This window comes from Triturus cristatus, chromosome 1_1 (genome assembly GCF_964204655.1).
Source record: "Triturus cristatus chromosome 1_1, aTriCri1.1, whole genome shotgun sequence".
NCBI lineage: Eukaryota > Metazoa > Chordata > Amphibia > Caudata > Salamandridae > Triturus > Triturus cristatus.
The window spans coordinates 1,179,182,705-1,179,205,015 of NC_140579.1; the positions used below are offsets into that span (position 1 = coordinate 1,179,182,705).

Sequence of the window (22,311 nt, forward strand, 5' to 3'; positions counted from 1 at the left end):
GACAGCATATGTGTTCTTTATAATTTACCAACTTCAATGAAAAGGGCATACATTTGCATGACTGTATTCATGTTCACTCTCCCTTTCACCCCACTGTATGGAAAGCAGTCTAAAGGTAGAGCCACGGTCCATGTACATTGTCAGCTAAGACAGGAGTTCTACACTTCGTAACTTGAAACATCTTCAAAGAAGAACAACTTGTAATGTCCAGACCCAACAATAGATGGCAGAAGTATGCAAAGCATGTGAACCTACAAAGCTAAATTCTATGAGCAGATGCTCACAGGTTAAGAAACATAATCCTTCTCCATCATAGCGTCTTAGTTTAATTTGTATGCTTCCACCCCATACCTATTAGAGAATCAGGTTGTTGTATAGGAAAACATTATATAAGATCCTTCCTCTCAAAAGAAGCTGAGAGCAACTGAAGTAAACTCCTACTGTGCTGCATTGAAGGGCTCTGTGGCATCTTAATGCGTTAAATGAGCAGACTTATGGTTTAGGGTTAGCTGTTTCATTTGCTTTAATCTCTTTATAAAATGGAAGATTCACAAAGGGCTGAAGCACCACAGTAGTGCTTTCAGTTTTCAGGTCTGTGTTTAATTGAGATTAGCGAAATTATATATCTCTGGAAGTGTTTCAGGCTGCCCATTTCAGTGTTTACAACTGAAATGAAAAGTCCTGTAATAGAGGACTCAGATTACAAGTGACTACGTTTTCCTTATTCCATTGTCCAGTTTTATCAGCTTATAAAACAGGTTGCAAAGCACAGTTTTGCCAATCGGTCTTTTGCTGGAGTGAAAGATCTGTGCAAAATATTGTAAAGATCAAGTTTTGGGCTTCAAGGACCATAGAGCAATCTTTGATCTAATCTGACTGTCTATAGCCAAAATTAATTCTTACATACTCCTTGTAGTAGTTGATCACATGGCAGACCTGCCGACTTACTCACCAAAGCCACAGCATGCTCTTCATGTTGGTGGAATGAGCATGGATGTTAAGAGAGGGTACTCCATGGATATTGTAGCCGTGGATGCTGGACAAGTGACCCTGTGAGTCCTCAAAGCAAGTGAAGGTTTTCTGCTAGAAGCAGCAGTCCCAGATTGACCCTTATGCAGTTTCAGAGCATTTTTATTTCTAGATTAAGAAGATTTTCTTTTACAGTTTTTGAGTACGAAATAAGGAGGCGGTCCTGTTTGTGAAAAAGAACAGTAAGTTCAGAAGCACAGAGAATTTGCTACTTCTGACAGGCGTCATGCCGGTCTACTAGAGGATAGTTGTTTTTTTATGTATAACTTTGTTTTATTGGTTTTCAAAAGCATCAGGTAGCAGACATTACAATGATCACAGGCCCCCACCGTGCCTCCAGGCTGGTGACCCATATTCAGGCCCTCCAGATGAAAAGGTCCATTCCTTGGCTGTAGGAATATAATGTGTCCATGAGAGCATGTCTAGGTGAGCGACGCTAAGTTACATACCCCAACGCCCATTAAACAACTACCCAGAACCCCTCCCTCCCCCCCTCCCATTCTCCCGCCACCTCCCCCAACCGGTGTGCCGTGTCTCTGCCCGATGAGGGCACCGAGTCCGATATCCGTCTTGTGCCTAATTAGTGGGGTTGTCGTCTGGGGAAGATGTGTCTGTGAGCCGCAGGAGGCGGAGGTATTTGGGACACGTGACTTCGTTGAATTCCTTAGCTAAAAGGGAGTGGAAGGGCTGCCATATGTTGGTGAATAATGATGTGGATTGTGTAAGGATGGCTTAGATCCTCTCCATACCCACCAGGTACCAAAGTTTATGTAGCCACCCCGTGTGTGTGGGGCGCCTGGGGGTGCCCTAGAGCGAGAGGACGTGTTGTAACGCGGCCCCCATAGCTAGCCCCATCTGTTTCCCCCTGATAGACTTTAGCGGGAAAGTTAGCGCGTTGGGGAGCCCTAAAACAGTGTAAACTGGGAAGCGGGGAACTTCCATATCAAATTGTTTGTCGATATTGTTAAGGACTGCTGTCTAATAGTCTGTCACCTCCTTACAATCCCATAATAGATGGGTCAACGTCCCTATTTCATCACATCCCCCCCCCCCCAGCAGGTGGGGCTGCGGTCTGGGTCACTTTTGTTAAGTCTTGCTAGTGTCAAGTACCAGTAGGTCGTAACCTTGACTGCTGTTTCCCTACTGGCAATGTTGCGGGCTGTGTGATGGGCCCTGTAATACACATCTTGCCATTCTTTATCCGAGAGGCCTCTCCCTAGTTCTGTTTCCCACCTTCTCTGACTTGCGGAACGTTGCGGGGGAGGCGGCGGGCTGATCATTTTGTATAGGTCCGTGATCGTGTGCGTGTCATTTTGTTTGGTGAGGAGCCACTTCTCATACGTTGTAGGGCGCCTGCCTACCATTGGGCGAATTTCAGGCTGTGTCAACCAATGCCTAATCTGGAAGTATTGGTATCGTCGTGGGGCTCGTAGGCTATATAGTTCCGTTAGGTCGGCAAGTTGCATGACGCCCTCCATGTCAAACAGGTGTCCCGCAGACCTGCATTCAAAGTCGCGCCACTGCCCGAACGCCAGTTCTTCCAGCCGTGGAACGAAGGCGGGGTTGTCAAAGAGTGGCGTAAGAGGCGAAGGAAAGGTGGTGAGGCCTCTTTTGACCACCACCGTATCCCATACCCGCATTGTTGTGCGGGTGAGGGGAGATCTGTTAATGTGAGTCGGCCTGTCGGATCGCCTAAGGAAAGGGATTTTCCAGAGTGATGTTTGTGCCATCGCTCTATCTTGGAAGAGCCATCTCTTTTCTGATTCGGGACGGCTCCATTGCACTAGGTAGCGCAGCTGTGTCACCTGGAAGTATCGGTGTAGGTTGGGGATCCCCATTCCTCCCTTCAGCGGGGGGTGGTGGGCGAGCTCTTTGCGCATTTGTGGGCGTTTCTGGGCCCAGATAAACTGGTGGATGGCATCCTGTCATTTCCGTGTCATTCCCAGTGGTGGAGTCACTGGTATGGTCTGGAATACATAGAGGACTTTGGGGAGGGTTGACATCTTAATCACTGCCACCCGCCCAAGAAGCGACAGTGGCTGTTGTTGCCGCTTACGGAGGTCCGTCTGTATTTTGGAGAGGAGATCTGAGTAGTTCCGGTTAACCGTCTGTCTGGTGTTTGGAGTGAGGGTAATCCCCAGGTAAGGGATCGAGGTGTGGTATGATAAACCCCCCAAGAGCCGGTGTGAAACTGGCGGGCTTGTTCGCGTTGCGGACTCGCGGGAGGAGCATTGACTTTTCGGTGTTCATTTTGAAGCCCGATACTCTCCCAAATTCCTCCATTTCTTTCAGGAAGGCTGGCACGGATTGCTTGGGGTTGTAAAGTGCTGCCAGGATATCGTCGGCATAGAGGCTAATGGTGTGTGGTTCGCCCCCGAAGGTGATGCCCACTAAATCAGGGTTGTCCCTAATTCTCTGCGCAAGAGGTTCTATATATAGCGCGAAGAGAAGGGGTGATAGGGGGCATCCCTGTCCGGTGCCGCTCCTGATGTCAAATGGCTGCGAGCCAATGCCGTTGACACGAATCGTCGCCCGGGGTGTGTCATAGCAGCTGGCGACCCAAGCCCTGAAGGTCCCCCACTCCGAAGTGCGTCAAGGTCTTATCGAGAAACCCTCAGTCCACCCTGTCGAACGCTTTTTCGGCGTCGACTGAGAGCAGCGTGGCGTCCGAGTTGTTATAGTGGGCTTTGTCTATTAGGTGTAGGAGGCGTTGGATATTACCGCTGCACTGCCTATTAGGTATAAAGCCCGATTGATCGGGCTCTATGATGCCCGGTAGACGCTAAAATCCCTGTAAAAAGTTTGAGGTCGAGGTGAAGGAAGGATATGGGTCTGTAGGCGGCGCATTGGGTAGTACCTTTGCCCGGCTTGGGCAGGACTATGATGTTAGCCTCGAGCATGTCGGGAGGTATGGAGCCTGGTCCTTGGAAGGTATTAAAGAGTCTAGTCCGGATCGGCGCTAAAAGGGGGCAAAACGTTTTATAAAAAACGGCAGAGAAGCCATCTGGCCCAGGTGATTTTAGGGGCTTAAGGCGTGAGATTGCGCTGATCACTTCTTCCGTTCGAATGGGAGCGTCTAGCGAAGCAGCACCCTCAGCATTGAGCGCTGTTACAGCTGTCCCGCTGAGATAGGCCTCCCCCCCTGCGTCTGAAGATGGATCCGCGCTATATAACGAGGCGTAGAAGACTCGGAAGGCCTCCGTTATTTTGTCATCGTCGTGTAGCGCCTGGCCCTGAGTGTCGCATAGGTTTGTGATTTTGGACCGTTGGACTCGTGCTCTGAGCTTGCTCGCTAACAGTCGCCCCGTCTTATCGCCGCCCACGTAATAGGTATAGCGCAGCCGTAGGGCTGCATATTCCGCTCGGTCCAGGTCTAACCCGGCGAATTGCGCCCTCGCCGCCTTTAGCTGTCGCCATATTCTGGGGGCTCCAGTGCGACTATGCACTCTCTCTAGTTCGGACACCTTAGCCGAGAGTGCCTCCCGTTTTTCTTTGCGATCCTTGGCCTCCGCTGCTGATACAGCAATGAGGTCCCCCCCGGACTACTGCTTTGAGTGCTCCCCAAACTGCTGTCAAAGGTACGTCTGGCTTATCGTTAAGTGCCAGGTAGTCAATAATGCTCTTGTGCAATTGTTGGACTATCCCTTTCCGTTGTAATAAAGCCTCTCAAAGGCGCCAGCGGCCTCTTTGCATGTTAGTTCGGGGGATGGTTATCGTAAGTGTCACTGCGTCATGATCTGAGAGTGCGGCTGGGACAATGTCCACTTTCTGGACTGTTGCAGTAAGTTCCGAAGACCCTATAAAGTGATCCAGCTGAGCATAAGTGCGGTGTGCGTGGGAGTAAAAGGTGTAGTGAGTACTATGTGGGTGAGCCTCCCTCCAAATGTCTGAGAGATCCCTGCTAACCAACCACTTCCTCCCCTCTGGTGATAATGCCCCTGTTGAACCATAATGGTGACCTGATCTATCTATTTCTGGGTCCATAACCAGATTAAGATCACCGCCCACTAGAGTAAGTCTTGTTTGGTGTCTTATGGTGTCTGACAGGGCCCCTTGTAGAAAGGATTCCTGTCCAGAGTTGGGGGCGTATATGGAGCCTATTACCAGGGCCATTCCTCCCGCCTGTACATGGTAAGCTAGGAGTCTGCCTCTGATTTCGGCTGTCTTGTCCCCCACCTGGCCTCTAAAGTGTCTGGCAAACAGGATCGCCACCCCCGCTTTCTTGTCAGTGGTGGAGGAGAAGAATTGGTGCGGGAACGCCCTGGGCCAGTCCTTGGATAGGAGATGTGTTTCCTGTAGTAAACAGATCGAGGCGCCTGAGTTTTCTAGATAGGATAGCACTGCCCGTCTTTTAATGGGATTATTAAGCCCTTTCACATTCAAGGTAAGTACCTTCAGGGTGCTGTCTGGCATAGTGACTTTAGTCTTGAAAAATGCGCAGCCCTTGTGGAGGCAGCCTCCTTTCGGTGACCCTCTCTTATCCCCCCTTATGTGGCACACCGGTTCACCCCCCCCCCCCCAACTACCCCAACCCCCAGACCCTCCCTCCCCTTACCAACAAACCAGGCCCCCACCCCCTCCCTAACCCCAACTTGGAGCCCCTTCCCTTCAGTCAAGGTCCAATGCCTGCCCATCGGCATCGCAGGCATATGGTGAGTTTACCTGTGTGAGCATGCAGTCCCAACGTCGTTCGGCCCCCCGCCCCTCCCTCCCACCCCTCCGGCCAGCTATGAGACTGCATTTGTGTCCCCCGCTGAGAGTTAAGTTAGGCAGTGTGTGAGGTGTCTCTGGATACTACATCCACGGCTGCTGCTTTTTCCTGTGACAGGGTCGCGTGATCTGGCTTCAGACCCATCGCTGTCGAAGTTCTTCGCCTGCGCACCCTCTGCCATGCGCTGTTTCGTGCCTGTTGGGATTGCGGTGGTGAATTTGTAGGGTCGGGATGAGCGAGGCCCAGGAGGTCACATGTTTCTTGGAGGGACCTCGATTGACAGAGCGCGCCATTCCACCGGAAGATCAAGCGGAACGGGTGGCCCCATGAGTATGTCACTCCCTTGTCTCTTAGGAAGGAGGTAGCGACTTTGAACATCCTTCTCTTTTGGAGCGTGATGGAGGAGAGGTCCTGGAAGAGTGCCACTGTGTGGCCTTGGTATTGTATAGGCTGTTTCAGTCTAGCTTCCTTTAGGATTTTCTCCTTCAGGGGGAAATCGGAAACAAAGGCGAGAATATCAGGAGGAGGGGCCGTAGCGCGTCTCGCTGGGCCCACTCTGTGTGCCCTGTCGATCCGAAGTTTGAAGTCGGAACCTTCGCCGAGTATGTCTCTGAAGAGACCCTGCAGGTATAGCGCTACATCCGCGGACAATGGGACTCCCCTGGACTCGTATGTTATTCCGCTGAGACCTATTTTCAAGATCCTCAGCGCGTGGAGGTCCACCTGTTGCTCTTGAGGCGGATAAGTTCTTGTTGGAGGTGTTCTAGCTCCTCGCTTCGGGTGTGATCGTTGTATTCAATTGCGGCCACCCTCTCCCCCAGGCCGTAAACGTTGCACCGAATCTCCCGCACCTCGCTGGCCACCTCCTGTTTGAGTGTATGAAAGTCCTCCCGAAGGGTATTGAAAAGCGATTCTAAAAACGCTCGTGTGATTGGCACCTCTCCGTCAGCAGTGGTTGGTAGTGGTTTAGATTGGGACGGGAGAGGAGAGCCCCTTTCCCCTCTAGTGGGTCCCTTTTGGAGCATGTCTGCTAGTGTACGCTCTCCTTTCTTGCGTGTGGAGGTCATGATTGTGTGTCCACTCCCAAGGGACGTCCAAGGAGCCGATGTCTGGGTGCCAAGGCCTCCTGGGGACTCGCAGAACCTCCTCTTATGGGTTGTGTCTCTTGGCTTAGGCCCTTCAATGGGCCGGCGAACTCAGGACGGTGGCCGCGTATGGCGTGACTGGTCGGGAGGACCGCTCGCCCCCGGGGTCGGTGCTTTATGTGCCACGTTAGGTGCCAGAGGCCGGAATTGCTCTGTCGGCACTTCCTCAGTGCTGTACCAGGTGATGTAGAGGGTTTTAGTCACCCCGTCCACAGCTGAAGGGTCCATTCACCCCCTTTCTCACCGTATCTGTGGTGTAGTGCGTAGGGCTCCGGTTCTTGTACTCCAGGTCCATCTGCAACGGCCAGCAGGTGTCCCGGGCCTTGTCTCCTTCCCGCCCCCGCGGCGCCTATGAGGGAGGCATCACCGTGCTGGAGGTGTACAGGTCGTGGCGGGGCGTCGCCCGCAGAGTATGGCTCACGGCGGAGCTCCCCCGGGTAGGGCCGCCGCCCACAGGGAACCCCGCTCGTATCTGGAGAGCTATCCGGAGTAGTGGGTGTCCTCAGGCCCCGGGTCTGGCTTCTCCTCCTCTTGCTGGTGTAGGCCCGGAACCCGGCCTCAGCCTCGCGTTATTGCCCAGGGTCAATATCCGTCCCCCACGGACCGCGCCATGGGTGCCGGTAGAGTTCCGGTGCTGGTAAGTGTCCCGGCGAGGCTGGCAGAGCCGGAGGCCACTGGAGTCCCCACCTGACGCCGCTGGTCTCTCTTGTGAGGGCCCAGTCTCAGGTCCGTTCTCGGCACCTCCTCCCCGCCACTCCCGGCTCCCGCTCCTCACCTTCTGTCCATCGGGGAGTGAGCCTCACAGCCTCGTCCTCGGATGTTGCGTTGCCGGCCCGGGAATGGATGGCACCCCCAGGCCCCTCACAGTGGACAGCGGTGGGATCTTTTTTGCCCCGGCGGTCTCGTTCGTGGTCCTCTCCCAGTCGGGGGAGATGATTATCGGGCCCTCAGAGGCCTCGCCGTTGCTGCCGGCTGCTTGAATTTCCTACAGCCTCCGGCCCGGCTCTATTACGCGGCTCCGGACGCGGGGCAGAAAGGCGGGTGTTTCAGTGCGTAGCGCCACCGGGACCTCTCCCAGGCATAGCTCCACGCTCCCACGCTCGGGAGGGCCAGAAAATGTTATTTACTGGGGACACTGGAGCACGGTTTGGCCGGAGGAAGGAGTCTTGGGCGAGGAGCCTCACGAAGACACGTGCATCTAGGTCGCCATCTTGGCCACGCCCCTAGAGGATAGTTTTTAATGACGAAAATTCTAATTACATATCATAGTGAACTCAGAGAAACATAGCCAGTGTGGTTAAAAGAATATTCAGATCACCTTGCTCATCTATTACTAAATTGAGTTTTCATAATTTAATTTAAAAAACTCTACAGACCCCTGGTTATGGATATTTACTGGCAATAGTGAGTGGTGTATTTTCCACTTGCATGTCATGGTTTACTTCCCATGTCTCCACATACTTCAAGCCTGCAGGATGGACTGTGTTAAAAGAAATGTTCTAACCCAAAAGTCACTGCAATAGTTCTATACTTCTGTACTTATTTTAAAATCTGCCTTAACATTATAAAGCACTTGAATATTAAAGACTCATTGAATCCTAAACAAGGCTAAAATAGTGGCTTCAATTTCCTATCTGTTTGAAATTTAGAATGTTTGCTAGTGACCAACAATTGTGATGGAATGAGAGTCTAGTGCAAGTCCAATTTACAGATAGTAATTTTATGTAGATCCAAGGGCCTACAAAGCCATTAAGGTGGCTTAAATCAAGCACTCACCAAGACACAGCTGGTGAGTACACATATGATATATAACTCCTTCTAATACGACTCCTCTTTCTCAATTGGATTTGAATTTGCCTCTCCTTGGTTTGAGAACTAATTGGCCTATAAAGATTGGAAATCCCAGATCATAGAAATTGTTTGGGCTAGTCTGTGATCTATACCTTTCCTTGATAAGAAAACGCCATAGTCTTGAGTTCCAAGGCTTGTCTATGAAAGGTACGTGGATGATTTTGATTGGTCTATCAAAATTAGCCTAGGTTGTCAAACAGATTGCATGCAACCCACATACTCACATGTCCCTGTTGGTTAGTTGGAGCACAGATAAGCTAGTCATTCATATAATGAGATTAACAGATTTTACTCAAGGCAGCTGGTTTGAGGACTATGTACGGGGTTATTGGCAAATAGTATCCTACATTGTAGCTCGGTGGCCACGGTGATCTGCTGTAACCGGCAGCTATCTTCTAGGCCTGTCCAGTCCCATACTCCTCTAACATCCCAGACCTTACATCTCCACTTTCGAACATCGTGATGTTTGTCTCCTGCTAGGAAGTATTGGAGTAGGCCAACATTAACCTAAAAAGTTTTCTAAATTAATTCCCCTTTATGCCTACTGAGCACCTGTCATTCCTTGAAGTGATTTCCAGAGCAGTACTTACTATACTGTTGACTGATCTTCAAATTATTAGTTAACAGTCTATGCAGCCACATGCAAAGACGTACCTATGTCTTTTCACCTGTTTGTGCTCCTGTGATTGTACCAGAACTACTAGTCCTTGCTGAACAGATTGTGCTGTGCAAAGCAACCTTGTGTTGAGCAGGCAATTTACTAGGGAACTCATTTGCCTCATTATATTGCTATTACTTGTTGTGTCTTTGATTTGGGTTGAGTTGTGACTTTTTTCCACTTTTCCATTTCGTCTGCACTTACTACTTTTCCCTACCAATTGACTGTGTAAATGTTTTGTCCTGGGTGGAATCTCAGCAAAAGCTCAAGATGGCGTTCCCCTGGAGATCCAGCCACTAAAAAGTGAAGACGGAGTCGAGAATGAGGAGAAAGAGAAAAAGACGGTAAAGGTGCCCAAGAGGGAGAAGTCTGTGCTCCAGGGAAAGCTCACCAGGCTTGCAGTGCAAATCGGGAAAGCAGGTAAGATACCCAAAGGTGGTGGAACATCAGTAGTGGCAATGGATTCATTCTGTTGTTTTGTGTTTTAGAAGAGCAAGTTAGTTGATTTTTTGAACTGTAACATGCACAGAGGGAGTGGGCGATTACGGTTTATTTTGTGATGTTGCTCTGTGCTCCCTAAGTGGTTAAAGGTATACCTGGACGTGGGACCCTTGCTTGCTGGGCCACTGGATTCAAGCTAGCCTGGCTGATGAGAAGTGATACCCCGAAACTGGTCCTAATATTCTTGTTTCCAGTCCAGGGAGGATCTGGCTTGACAGTTAGGGCTGGACTGTTCCAATGGGAGAAGGGTTAAACCTGATTTGCATATGGCTGGGTCCAAACTGGGGTAACGTGGTAAAGAAAATAACGATGGAGTAAACTCAGATCTGTGACTTGGGGTGAGTGTTTGAAAAGTTTCAACACTCCTTCCATCATTTTATTTTGTAATGTTAAGGTTTATGGTTAAGCCAGGGAAAAACAGGCTGTATAGGCCTTGTAGTCACTTTATGGTTTCTGCCTGGGAGGAACAGGCTCTTTGGGCCACTCTCAATTTGAATACACCTTAGATTAGAATTCATGGTTGAGCTACTGTTGTTGCAGGAGTCAGGCCAGAAACATCTCTTTAGTGTCCACTGGCTACCTGATTCAGGTAGAAATGGCTCGCCATTATAGTTACCAAATTACTCCATTTCATTGTGAACACCGTTCTCAAGTACTGGACTTTCCATTAACATCGCTGTACATTCTGAATGTTGTCATCTTGGATCATGTCAACTCCACAAATTTTAACGAGAATGCCAGAAAACAATGGGTGATTTGTAAACAAAAAACGTAGGACTGTGAAATTGTGTTCTTAGAGATGAGATCATCTGGTGATGTTGCTCTCCAAGGGTGCCAAAGAGGACAGTCTATTGGGGTTCAAACTTTTGTGTTTTAGTTGTGACTGCGGAGAGGTTGGTCTCAGGCTAATAACAAAATGCATACTATTGAGCGACGGGCCTTTGAAAATACTGCATGGCTCTCCTTCAGCACGTGTTGTGACACATGGTCCACACTACCTGCTGTTTGATCCCATGATTTGTTGTGTGCAAGTGCTCGAAGAGCTGCTGCTCCTTAGTTTGATTCCCAGAGTGACGGCCTAGGAATTCTTAAAGATTATTTTTCCTAAAAATGTTCAAATGGTATACTTTGCCGGAACATGCCCCTAACCGGTATGCTTTTTAGAATTTGAATGAAACGATTTATGGAACATTCACACACCTGGTGTGATCATTTCATCTCTTAATGATGTAACAATCCGATCTGAATGCTCTAAATGCTATAACAATGTAAAATAGCCTCCTAAACTGTCGATCCCTCTCTGTCATGGTTCTTTACGTGGTGACTTGTGGCACTCTTTTCCGTTTGTAAGTTGTTGGGGGTAGCACGTATCTTAATGCTGCTGTAAGCTGTACTTCAGCAAAGCACACAAACCTCCCACCACGGGCTTTTTGCTCTATTGCAGATTGAGACTGATGGTAGATTTTATACATTGGGAGTCGGCATTGAATGGCAATATGCTGTTTATTTACCAGAGCTAATATGTAAGATTCGCATGTCTTAGTTAGCCCCCAGTCACTATGTTGGCATAAGTGTGGGGCCTCTTCGGCTCAATTCATCTTGTGGAATGTACATTTGTGCCATCATCTTATTGTGTCATGTTAAATGTTGTCTATCTCCGTTAGGGTACTGAGTGGCATACGGAATATTATTGGTTCTCCTCGAGAGACTTCAGTTTTATGAATTAACTTAAGACTCTCAACAAGACACAGTAATACCCAGTATGCCACTGACTACCTTAGAGAAGTAAATAAATAGCTTAAGGTGCTGATAGGTTTATATTGTGGCATTTGGGCACTTAAAATGTACGACCATACAGTAATAATCTTGTGCAAAAATATTCACCAAGCACTATTTTCTTGCTGATGTTATAAAGTTATAATATGGTCAATAAAGATAGTACATGATATAACGGATTCACAGGGTGTTTGGTATTTCCAATACTTGACTAAAACGGTGCACTTATTGTCAACCTCTCCAATTCTCTATTAGAATTTCAGCTCAAACTTGCACCTTCATTGAGTGCTACATTAGTATGCGACTAGACATAAGTAAATGTGCTCTGCCGTTAGATGTCTCTCCTATGTAACTTGTTGAAGCGTTACAGTTTCCTGCCCAATTTGAAAATGTGTCTTTGCAGCTGATGTTACCAATTTGAGATGTACAGGAATTTGCATATAGAAAGCTGAACTCATAATCTAGATTTTAGGCTGAAGTTTTCCATGTGGGATGGGGGGTCGTATGAGGTTTTTGAGGCGGGTGTCTTTGAATAATAGGGCAGCAGAATTCTAATCAAAGGTAACTTGTGGCAAAACTTAAACTGTTTTAACTCATCTCTTCCTAGGTCTCATCATGTCTGCAATCACTGTCATCATCTTGGTGTTATACTTTGTAATTGACACTTTCGGGGTTCAAGGGAAGGCTTGGCTGGCAGAGTGCACTCCTATTTACATACAGTATTTTGTCAAATTCTTCATCATTGGCGTGACTGTCCTTGTGGTAGCTGTGCCCGAGGGACTTCCCCTGGCAGTCACCATCTCCCTGGCATACTCCGTGAAGGTAATTACGTCTGACATTGTATCCTAGTCGTAGTCCTTTTAGGGTGAGCTCAAGATGTAAGAAGTATTTCTACATATTGCCTGCATTTATTTAGTGATGTATATGTTCTCGAGCTAGACAATGAAAAAATTATTATAAAACAAACTACATGATGCATGGATGACTGTGATCAACTGGAGATGCCTGATTTATCAGTCATCTTCCTCCTTCAGCACGTTAGCAAGAGCAGAATATTGTCAATATTTATTTAATCACCACTGAGGATCTTATTGTGTGTGATCATGCACTTGTGAATGCTCACTGCTGAGCACACTGTCCAGAACCATGTTCCATAAGCAGCTCAGCAGCACGCCTCAGCGATGCACCGGAGCACGAAGACCTTGGCTGAAAATCTTGCGATGTGTAAATCTCACAATACACTGACAGTGGTCTCTAACATCAGCCTCTCCCGTCACAATAGCCTGAGGAATAATTAGGTCACAGAGAGATACCAGCAGCAGATGCTATCTTGATGAACCTCTATAAGTAAGTGTGCCCACAAATCCCTCAAGCATAATTACTTTACTGTGAGAGTCAACCAGAGCATGCCACATTGAGTGATCACTGATGAGGCCCCATTAATTTGGGGACCTCAACAGCATCGGGGATGAATGTGATTTAGTGTACATGAGAATTAAGCATTATATTCCTGCCCATCATCTCCAATCTGCTCAACTGAATTTACTAATTGCTTCAAAAAATGTAAAAGGAAGCTTGGAGGGGCCAGATTCTCTGTAATGGCTCCCCACTTATGGAATACCCTACCCCCTGACATTAGATCATCAGTCAATTATGAGTGCTTTAGGAAACCATTAAAAACGTAGCGGTTCAGACAATCTTATGGCTAATCTTGCTTCTGTCATTGCTTCCTCTACCTTAGCGCCAAGAGACCTTATGGTGAACGTGTGCTCTATAAATTCCCGATAAAAATAACATGTTACTACATCCCAAGTTAAGCAGTCCCCTTTGGTAACTGTGTCACTGATTTCTCCCTACAGAAAATGATGAAGGACAATAACCTGGTGAGACATCTTGATGCTTGCGAGACCATGGGCAATGCAACAGCCATCTGCTCTGATAAGACTGGAACATTAACGATGAATCGCATGACTGTAGTCCAAGCCTATGTTGGCGGCACTGACTACCGACAGATCCCGGACCCTGAAACCCTGCATCCCAAAGTGCTGGAACTTATTGTGAATGGAATATCTATGAACTCCGCCTACACATCCAAAATCCTGGTGAGTGTTTGACCATCAAGCATGGCGAATGGTGCAAGGCAATGTTTTAATACTCATAAAAGATTTGACTGTGAAACTGATGCTTTGTTTTTTGCTTTTCTACTTTTCTGGTCTATTGAATCATTAGCCTCCAGAGAAGGAAGGCGGACTTCCACGGCAAGTGGGGAACAAGACAGAGTGCTCGCTGTTGGGATTTGTGTTAGATTTGAAGCAAGATTTCCAGGCTGTACGAAATGAAGTACCAGAGGAGAAACTCTACAAAGTTTATACATTCAATTCTTCACGCAAGTCCATGAGTACTGTGCTGAAGAATGCTGATGGCGGCTTTCGCATGTACAGCAAGGGGGCTTCCGAGATCATACTGCGCAAGTAACTAACCCTTCTTTCCTTTCTCACTTTTTGTTTTTAACATGTTCCTTTTGTACCTATTCCTATAACTCCTGACCTCCTGGGAGGGCTCTAAGAGCACGGGGAATAGGTAGCATTTATTAACCTCATTCTGCTCTCATACGATTTCATAGTTTGTTTTCCCTCCTATCTGCTATGTTTTATTCCTTTTCGTAGAACCTTCAATTTCAGTCTTGGTTTTGTAGATAAGAGTTAGGCTTTAATTTAGCATCATCTTGTCGCTGAGGCATGATCAGGGGGTGATGAAGAGAGACCTGCAACTCTGAATGAACATTAACTGATAATAGTCAAGAAAATGATGGCAAAATTCTGATGTATGGGTATTATCTCAAAGTATCGTGGTGGACCTATATGGTTCAGACTTTAGCATCTCAGTAATTTGGCCGACCCAAATAAATGTGTAGTCTAAGAGATCGTGGTATAGTCAAATGGCTAATTCATAGAATTATATGTCAGTATATTGTGACCCATAGACAATAAAGATGGCATTGATAGGACAGTGCTATGAACCCAGCAATCCTGTGCAGTCGTTCCAATCAGTCAATCAATCAGGGGTTTATGAAGCGCGCTACTCACCCGTGAGGGTCTCAAGGTGCTGGGGGAGGGAGGGGGGGGGGGGGGTGCAGCTGCTCCGGGTCAGTCGAAGAGCCAGGTATTGAGGCTCTTCCTGAAAGTGTGCAGAGTTGGAAATAACTATCTGAAGTTAAGGGATGGGTGTGTCAGAGACATCACAGCCCTGAACTTTGTGATGAGACCTATGGATGCCACCCTGCCTGTAGCAAAAGTGGTGTGTTAATTAATGTTGAAGTGTGTTTCCTGGACAAACAAGAAGGCATTAGCCCATTCCTTAATAACAGGACTTTCTTGAACTGCACAACATTTAAACTCCTGCTGCAAACCTAACTGCCAAGGAGTCACTCTAGGGAATGAGAACAATCTGCAGTCTACTCTAGGCCATCCTATGTAGCCAGGATTCTTATCCAGCAACCCCAGTCTAATCGAGTAGATTTACCCTCACATTCTAAAAGTTTCCAACTTTATCCTAGTAAGTGATCTCAACTTCCATCTGGAAGATAAAAATAACCCTTATTATTCCCACCTCATAGACAGCCTACATAGTCTTGGCCTGTCCTTACATGACATCCTACTGAACCGGGACAGGTCATCTCTTGGTCCACATTTGTTCGTAGCTTTGATCTCATTGAGCCTTTGGATCTCTAGACCTATCCATTACCGATCTTCGTGCAGTCCCTTTCTTCTTTGTGGCACCCCAACCTAATTATTATTATTTTTTAACTGAGTTTTATATAGCGCAAACTTGACCCGGTATCGGGTATCACAGCGCTTTACTTAGCACCAGTTGCATTACATGAGGACACATACATTTTTGTTAGGCACAGGGAGAGTAAGTGCCCAGAATCACAGGATGTTCAGCGTCATTGCCGAGACTCGAACCCGGTTCCCCAGATTCGAGGTTGACCACCCTAGCCATTAGGCCAACTCCTCTCCCACGTGCCTAATGCCACAAAGTCTACACTCACCAACTCCCATCCCACGTGCGCACTCTGCTCAATTTCTTCTAACTTTCTTAACTTATATATTAAGTAAAAATATCCTCAACCTTCTAACCAACATAAACATAGCCATCACATCTTTTCTGTTCCCTTGGCCCTCTAAAGCCCACTTTTTCATTAGGAAAATGCCCCTTTACTTTAGTATACACAGGAACTACTCGAGGCCAAGTGAAAATGTCAATTATTCAATAAATCAATCAGGTTCTTGTAGAGTGTGACTACTCACATGTTAGGGTCTCAAGGCGCTGGGGTGGGGGGGGGAGGATCTGCAATTCAGTCAAAGAGCCAGGTCTTCAGGTTCTTCCTGAATTGACAGTGATTGCCTGAGATGTAGAAGAAGGGAGTTCCAGGTCTTCGTAGCAAGGTCGGAGAAAGATCTTCCTCCGGCCGAGGTATTGCAGATCCGTGGGATGGTGGCCAGGACCAGTTAGGCGGAGCGGAGATGTCTGGTGGGATTGTAGAAGGAGAGGCGGTGGTTGAGGTATGCAGGTCGAGCGTTGTGGAAGACTTTATAGGCGTGCGTGAGGAGCTTCAAGGTGATTCTGATGTTGATCGGGCACCAGTGAAGGTCTCTCAGGTACCCGATGATGTGGCTGCGGCATGGGATGTTCAGGAGGAGTCTGGCGGAGGCGTTCTGGATGGTCTGCTAAATTAGTAGAAGAAGTCTGGAGGAAAACTTGTGCCTTCTTCCAAGACTAACTACAAAGCAGCTAACAAAAATGTCTTAGAGTGACCTACATCCCTTTTTGTTGCACCTCTATATCTACATCTATTAAGACCATCTATTGTCAAATTCCTTCTTTACTCAAAAGAAGAAAACTCTTCAATTACTTTGTCAAAAACATTTTACAACAACCTATCCAACATCAGTAAATCACCAATATGTAAACTCACATTTCCTCTCTACAAACTATCTCCCCCCCAAATAAGATGCCATCTTGAGCCTCTGTTTAAGATTTATTGGACATATCTCCCATTTCTGCTTCTTACATTAGCTCCATCTAAGGTTTCCCCTATAGACTGATTATTTTCCCCTCTCTGCTTTGACTCTATTGGTCACATTCTAATGGAACCTAATAATATTTCTCTTACCTAGTCTACAGTCCCAGAATCAAGGAAACATGCAACAGTAATTCCAGTTCTCAAAAAACCATCAGCAGATCCCACCATTCTCAGCGACGATTGCCCGATATCTTTGTTACTTTCTCTTCTAAAGTCATAGAGAAACACGTCAATAAGATCTTCTCAAAGTATTTAGAAACCAGCAACCTTCTTGACCATTCCAAATGGTGATTTAGACCCTGACATAGTACTGAGTCTGCTCTCCTCATTGTGACTGAAAATATTAGAATCATCTTAAATCAAGGATGTTCAGCGGTCCTGATTCTTCTCAATCTCTCGGGTGCTTTTAACGCATTATCTCATGATTTCTTCATTACTCGTGTTCAAGAGGTGGGCATTGGCAGTTCTGTTCTATCTTGATTTCACTCATTCAAGGTATCTCCCTCCCTTCCTGTGTCTCCAGTACTCAGTCCATTCTTTTTAGTTTACCCCCGGGCCAGTCTAGCACTTCTTAATATTTGCGTTGTCTCTCTACCCCATAGCTTATCTGGTCCGAGTTTTCAAATTTTGACGTTCCAAAACTTCACCTCTGCATGTCCTCTGTTGCCAAATAAATGCACACTAACCACCTAAAGTTAAATAGGGGCAAGACCGTTATTACTCTTACAGCTGCCCCTGGACCATAGATCTGTAAATGGAAGAACTAGATTACTCCTTTACACCTAGTACAATCCAAATTAGAGATCCCAGGCAAATTAATCAGGTACCCAGGAACTGCTTTTCCATTATTAGATCCCTGGGTGAAATCCTTTCCCTTCTGGCTGATGCTTGCCACAAAGATACGGTCCAGGCCCTAATCACTTTTATGTCTGGACAGTTTTTGTCTGGGACTACCACAATACCTCTTTTACTGTCTCCAGACAATCCAAAATGCAGCAGCCAGCTTAATTCACAATATTCCACCAACTCACTACTGCCTTCTCTATACTGGCTCCCTGTCGTTAAAATATTGATCTGTGCATGGTACAAAAAGCTTTGAGCCGCCATGCCCCATTATCCATCGGCAATGGAATTCAACTGTACTCATCCACTCAGATCTTCTCTCAGCATTTTATGCGACAACCCCCTCTTCGCTTTGCTTGATGCCCTCCGTGTTACTCTTTAGGAAACAACTCAAAACTCGGCTATACTTATAGAGACTTCTAGACGTAGATTCCTCACCTTTGGAATATTCCTCAGGCGTCAGTTTGGATCTGGAAACGTTTCCATAGTACCTCTGTAAGCTGGAAGGTGGCGCCTTGTGGTTTTGCACGGATGCCGTTCCACTTTAACTGACGTGCTTGGTCTATATAGGCGCCATTCCTACATGCTGATGTCAGTTCCTTTCTTTCTCACTACCAGACATGTATCCAGAGCCGCTTCTCTCTCAGGCACTCATACCCATTTCTTCTCAAAATGTTTCAGATTGCCAGGGATGTCACCCGCAAAGAGGACAGGTTTTCACTGTTACGCTTGTGGTGTCTGGAGTCCGACCACGAATTCGATACCTGCAGAGACTGCGTTTGATGAACTCGAAGGCCAACAGGAACGCTAGGAAAAACTGTATGTTTTGAAGCACAAGAAGACGCAGCTTCAGGACTGCTCCAATTCCAAGAGTCACTCCTGTTCCGGGAGTCGACGGAGCTGCTCTAGAGGCTGGTTTTCGTTGTGCTCAAAGTCCTTCGGTAAGCACAAAAAACACAGGAAGTTGAAGCGGACTTCTACTCTTCGTGGCATTTTTACTCCCTCCAACAAAACGCATGAGATACACCAGCTGTCTTGCTCCTACTCTCAAAGTCAGCCAACTTCAGAGCCGATTCCGCAAGTGATTCGGCACATCCCGAGTTTCCGGGTCTTTTAGCCACACTGCGCAAGATCAGATTTCCGCGCAGTTATGCTCTGGCTCCTCAGAACTCTACCGACTCTCTCTGATACACCTTCAGACCCCATGAAGCTGAGAGGCCTTCCACCTGAGCTACTACCGGTTGGTTCGCGCCAGCTGGCCCCTCTGAGCCACTTCTCCCCTCAGTTCCAGTTCCCATGCCTTTGTGCCACCCAAACACACTCCAAGCCAGGGTCATTGATGCCAACTGCACCTCATAAGAAGACGGTTCTGATTGTCCTCTTTGGTGCCAAATTGACACCGGTCGGAATTTGGAAAACGCTGCACCCGAATCCAAACAAGGCATCGGTTCCTAAACTCATCCAAATTTGACAGACACAGTGCCTGAATCCGAGCAGGCGCCAGTTCCTGCATTCGAACTTCCACATGTCAGGCAACTTTCATTGCTTTCCCTCTTCTGCTCTGACTCTGACAATTACTATGACCAAGGCAATGAGTTTGCTAAGCCCTATGCCGAGGACAATTGGTGTGCAGACTTGGTGAAGGCTAGTGGGCCAGATGCCTCCCCAAAGACAGCTCTTCAATCTCCTCCCATCCCACCATTCGAAGAATCTGCCTCCTATGCTATGGTTGTGCTTAAGGCTGCTGAAATCCTTGATCTCCAGCTCCCCACCTTGGAGGTGAAAACCAACATGTTGACCGAGGTCCTTCAATCGAGCCAGACTGCTTCTGATCTTCTCCTCCCATTTTGTGAGGTCCTGACAGATAACCTCCTAAGGACTAGGGCCAAGCCTTATATTGTCCCTCCAATTAACAGACAGATTGCCAGGTGACATCACCCTGTTCCAGACAGCCTGGACTTTTTATCCCAGCACGTTTTTCCAAAGAGCTGCAAGGTGCAGGCCTCCACCACCCAGGCCAACCCCAACAATTTTCCTAACATTCCTCCTGACAGTGAATCCAAGCGAGTGGAGACATTCGGTAAACACTTCCTCAGCCAGTTTGGCTCTGCAATCGATCAATGCCTCCTATTTGTTGGCCCATTACATTCATGCCATTTGAGACTCTGTGGCACAAATCCTCCTTGGTAAGACATTTGTAAACACAACTATTGGCGTGGTGTCCTTATCTTAGGAGCATCGGGAGAGGTACAAGTAGCTTCTCTGGTGATCCTGTTTGAATACTGCTGGTGTGTCTCCTACTAGACCTGGCAATTCCAAAAATTGGACGAGGTGGGCCCACTCGCGTAATGTGACATGCTTCATCATAGGCCACCTCGTCCCACCCTGGTAAGGTGATAGTACCAGAGCTGACTCGACCTCTGGCTGGTCTATCCCGACGGAGTTCTTAGATATGAATCTTTTTTCTGGATAACTTGGGTCCAATTGTTTTGCAAAAAATACCTCAAGGTATTCCACAAAATTATCCTTTTACTAAGGTGGTACCCTAGGTATAATTAAAAAGTACCATAAGGTTATGACAGGGTATGTGGGCAGATACGAAGATCCATGCGTGCCCTTAGATTTAACTAACATGTTTCTCCCTTTTAGTACGCCTGAACAGTCTCGGGCAGTCATCTGGGTTACTGTCCGAGGCACTCTGGTAGGCAGCTGTTGATATGAGAAGGGTAGGGTCAAAGTGGGTGTTTTTCCTTGACAAATATGTGCGGCCAGATTCAGCATGCAGCTCAGTCCTCCCCACCCTTCCAAACCTCTTTAGTGTGCCCTTGCAGGGTCAAAGCCATCCAGTTGGAGGCAGAATCCACTGATTCCATCCAGCTTGCCAAGTGATCATGTCGAACAGGTGGGTCCTACATATTGTCTGCTAAGTTTATGCCATAGCGACTGATGATGCACCATCTCTCTATTTTACAGCAGAAAGTGCAAGCCCTTTTGGTCAAAGATACTGCTAAGAGTGTGCCAGCACCAGAAGTAGAACATGATTGTTGTTTCCTGTACTTTCTGGTGCCCAACGCCGATGGAGGTTTTCGGCCTAATCTAGATCTGCACCCCCTCAACGTCTTCCTCTGGAAGGAGATGTTCAGAATGCTCCCCATGCCAGAATTTGTTTACTCTGGAGACTGGATAGTAGCGATGCCTATTTTCACATACAAGTCCTGCCGTCCCATCTGCATTATCTGATTCCTGGGTAGTGCTTTCGACCTTCTCAGCCTTCGTTATTAAAATCACCGGTTATGAGAAGGTTTTTGAAAGGAATACAGCATCTGTTTCCCCCCATCCCCTTCAGTGATGTCCCAATGACCTCAGTCTCACCATAAGTGCAGCACGGCATGTGAGTGAGCTCCAGGCTCTTTGACTTCTTCCATCATGCACCACCACCGTCCCCAAATAAACTGATTCAGTGATCTAGAGCATCTTTTCTGCCGAACGTTGTGACGCCGTTCCACTTTAGCCAAACCATTACCCTGCCGGTGTTCTGTGCTCCGTCTTGCCCCTCTAAGAAGGAGAGACTTCATTGCATGTACCCCAAGAGAGTGCTCAGCTTCTACATCAATCGTACCAAAGACACCTGGTGGACAATTGGCTCTTTGTGGGGTTCGCCAGAGCAAAAACAAATCACCGCTATACAGGAGCGTATCATCTCTTGGTGGATAGTGCTCTGCATTAAAATCTGCTATGCCTTAGCAAAGAATCAGCCTCCAGAAGGACTGCAAGTTCATTCCACCAAGGCCAATGCTGCTACCACTGTGTTGGTACGCAGAGTCACTGTCCTATACATATGCCAGGCAGCTATGTGGGCATCCCTCCATACGGTCTTGAAGCACTATTGTCTGGACAGCCCAGTCCACTGAGAAGGACACTTTGCCCACTCGATCCTACAGGACTTTCTGGTTTGCGCCCGTTAATGGCCCACCCCCAAATAGGTATTGATTTGTGGGAGAAGTTGGCCTGGCATATGCTGGTCACTAGTTATAGTGGCCACCTTGCACCAGTCCAATTCGACTCTTATGGTAGATAGTTTTAAGACAACCTTTTAAAGAAAGCTATCCTAGTGGTAGCTATCGAGATCAGCCTTCAGGCTAAGTCTCAGAGGAATGTAAAGCAGCTTGTTTTACCAATGTTTTCGCAATGTTAGCCTATGGAGGATGTCGCGGTTTGAAATAAACAGTTTAAAAATACTTCTAGCAGGAGTACAAAGTTAAAACCTTAGACTTAAGCTTTTGAGATGCCCACAACCACTAGAGTACCGAGGTACCACTGTTACCTGCCCCAGGGAAGCCGGGTGCATAGGTCGTTTCTGCTGTCAGGTCGCGGGCTGATTTTCAATAGGAAAATAGTCAAAAGTTCTGCTAGCCAAAAGCGTTGATGATGCCGTGAAGATCAAAGATGTGAAGAATGTAGAGAAGAACCTGAAAGCAGAGGGGACAGAGTCTGGGTCACGGCAAAGAGACCAGGAGGCTCAAAGCAAAGAGCCCTTCGATGTCGGGGGCTTCAGGTGGAAAGTGGTGTAGATTGGATCTGCAGCCACGGGCTCCGGGAGGCTTCAAGGAAGGCCAGCTTCAGGAGGGCGACTGTCCCACGTCGGATGAGGGTCGCCGCGATGTTAGTGTCCGGAATGGATCCACTAAGCCTTGGCAACCGCAACCCACGA

At 47.5% G+C, this 22,311-nt stretch overlaps 1 protein-coding gene across 8 annotated transcripts in view; it reads left to right on the plus strand.

Annotated features, from left to right (window-relative positions):
- The window catches only part of LOC146871815 (plasma membrane calcium-transporting ATPase 4-like), a 1,579,909-nt gene that overhangs the window by 1,242,810 nt on the left and 314,788 nt on the right, over window positions 1-22,311 (plus strand). For all 8 annotated transcript variants that reach the window (XM_085651731.1, XM_085651670.1, XM_085651690.1 and 5 more), the window contains 4 exons: window positions 9,653-9,814; window positions 12,279-12,493; window positions 13,531-13,773; window positions 13,901-14,142. In XM_085651731.1, the coding sequence (XP_085507857.1) occupies window positions 9,653-9,814; window positions 12,279-12,493; window positions 13,531-13,773; window positions 13,901-14,142 (862 nt within the window). The remainder of the gene's footprint in view (window positions 1-9,652; window positions 9,815-12,278; window positions 12,494-13,530; window positions 13,774-13,900; window positions 14,143-22,311) is intronic.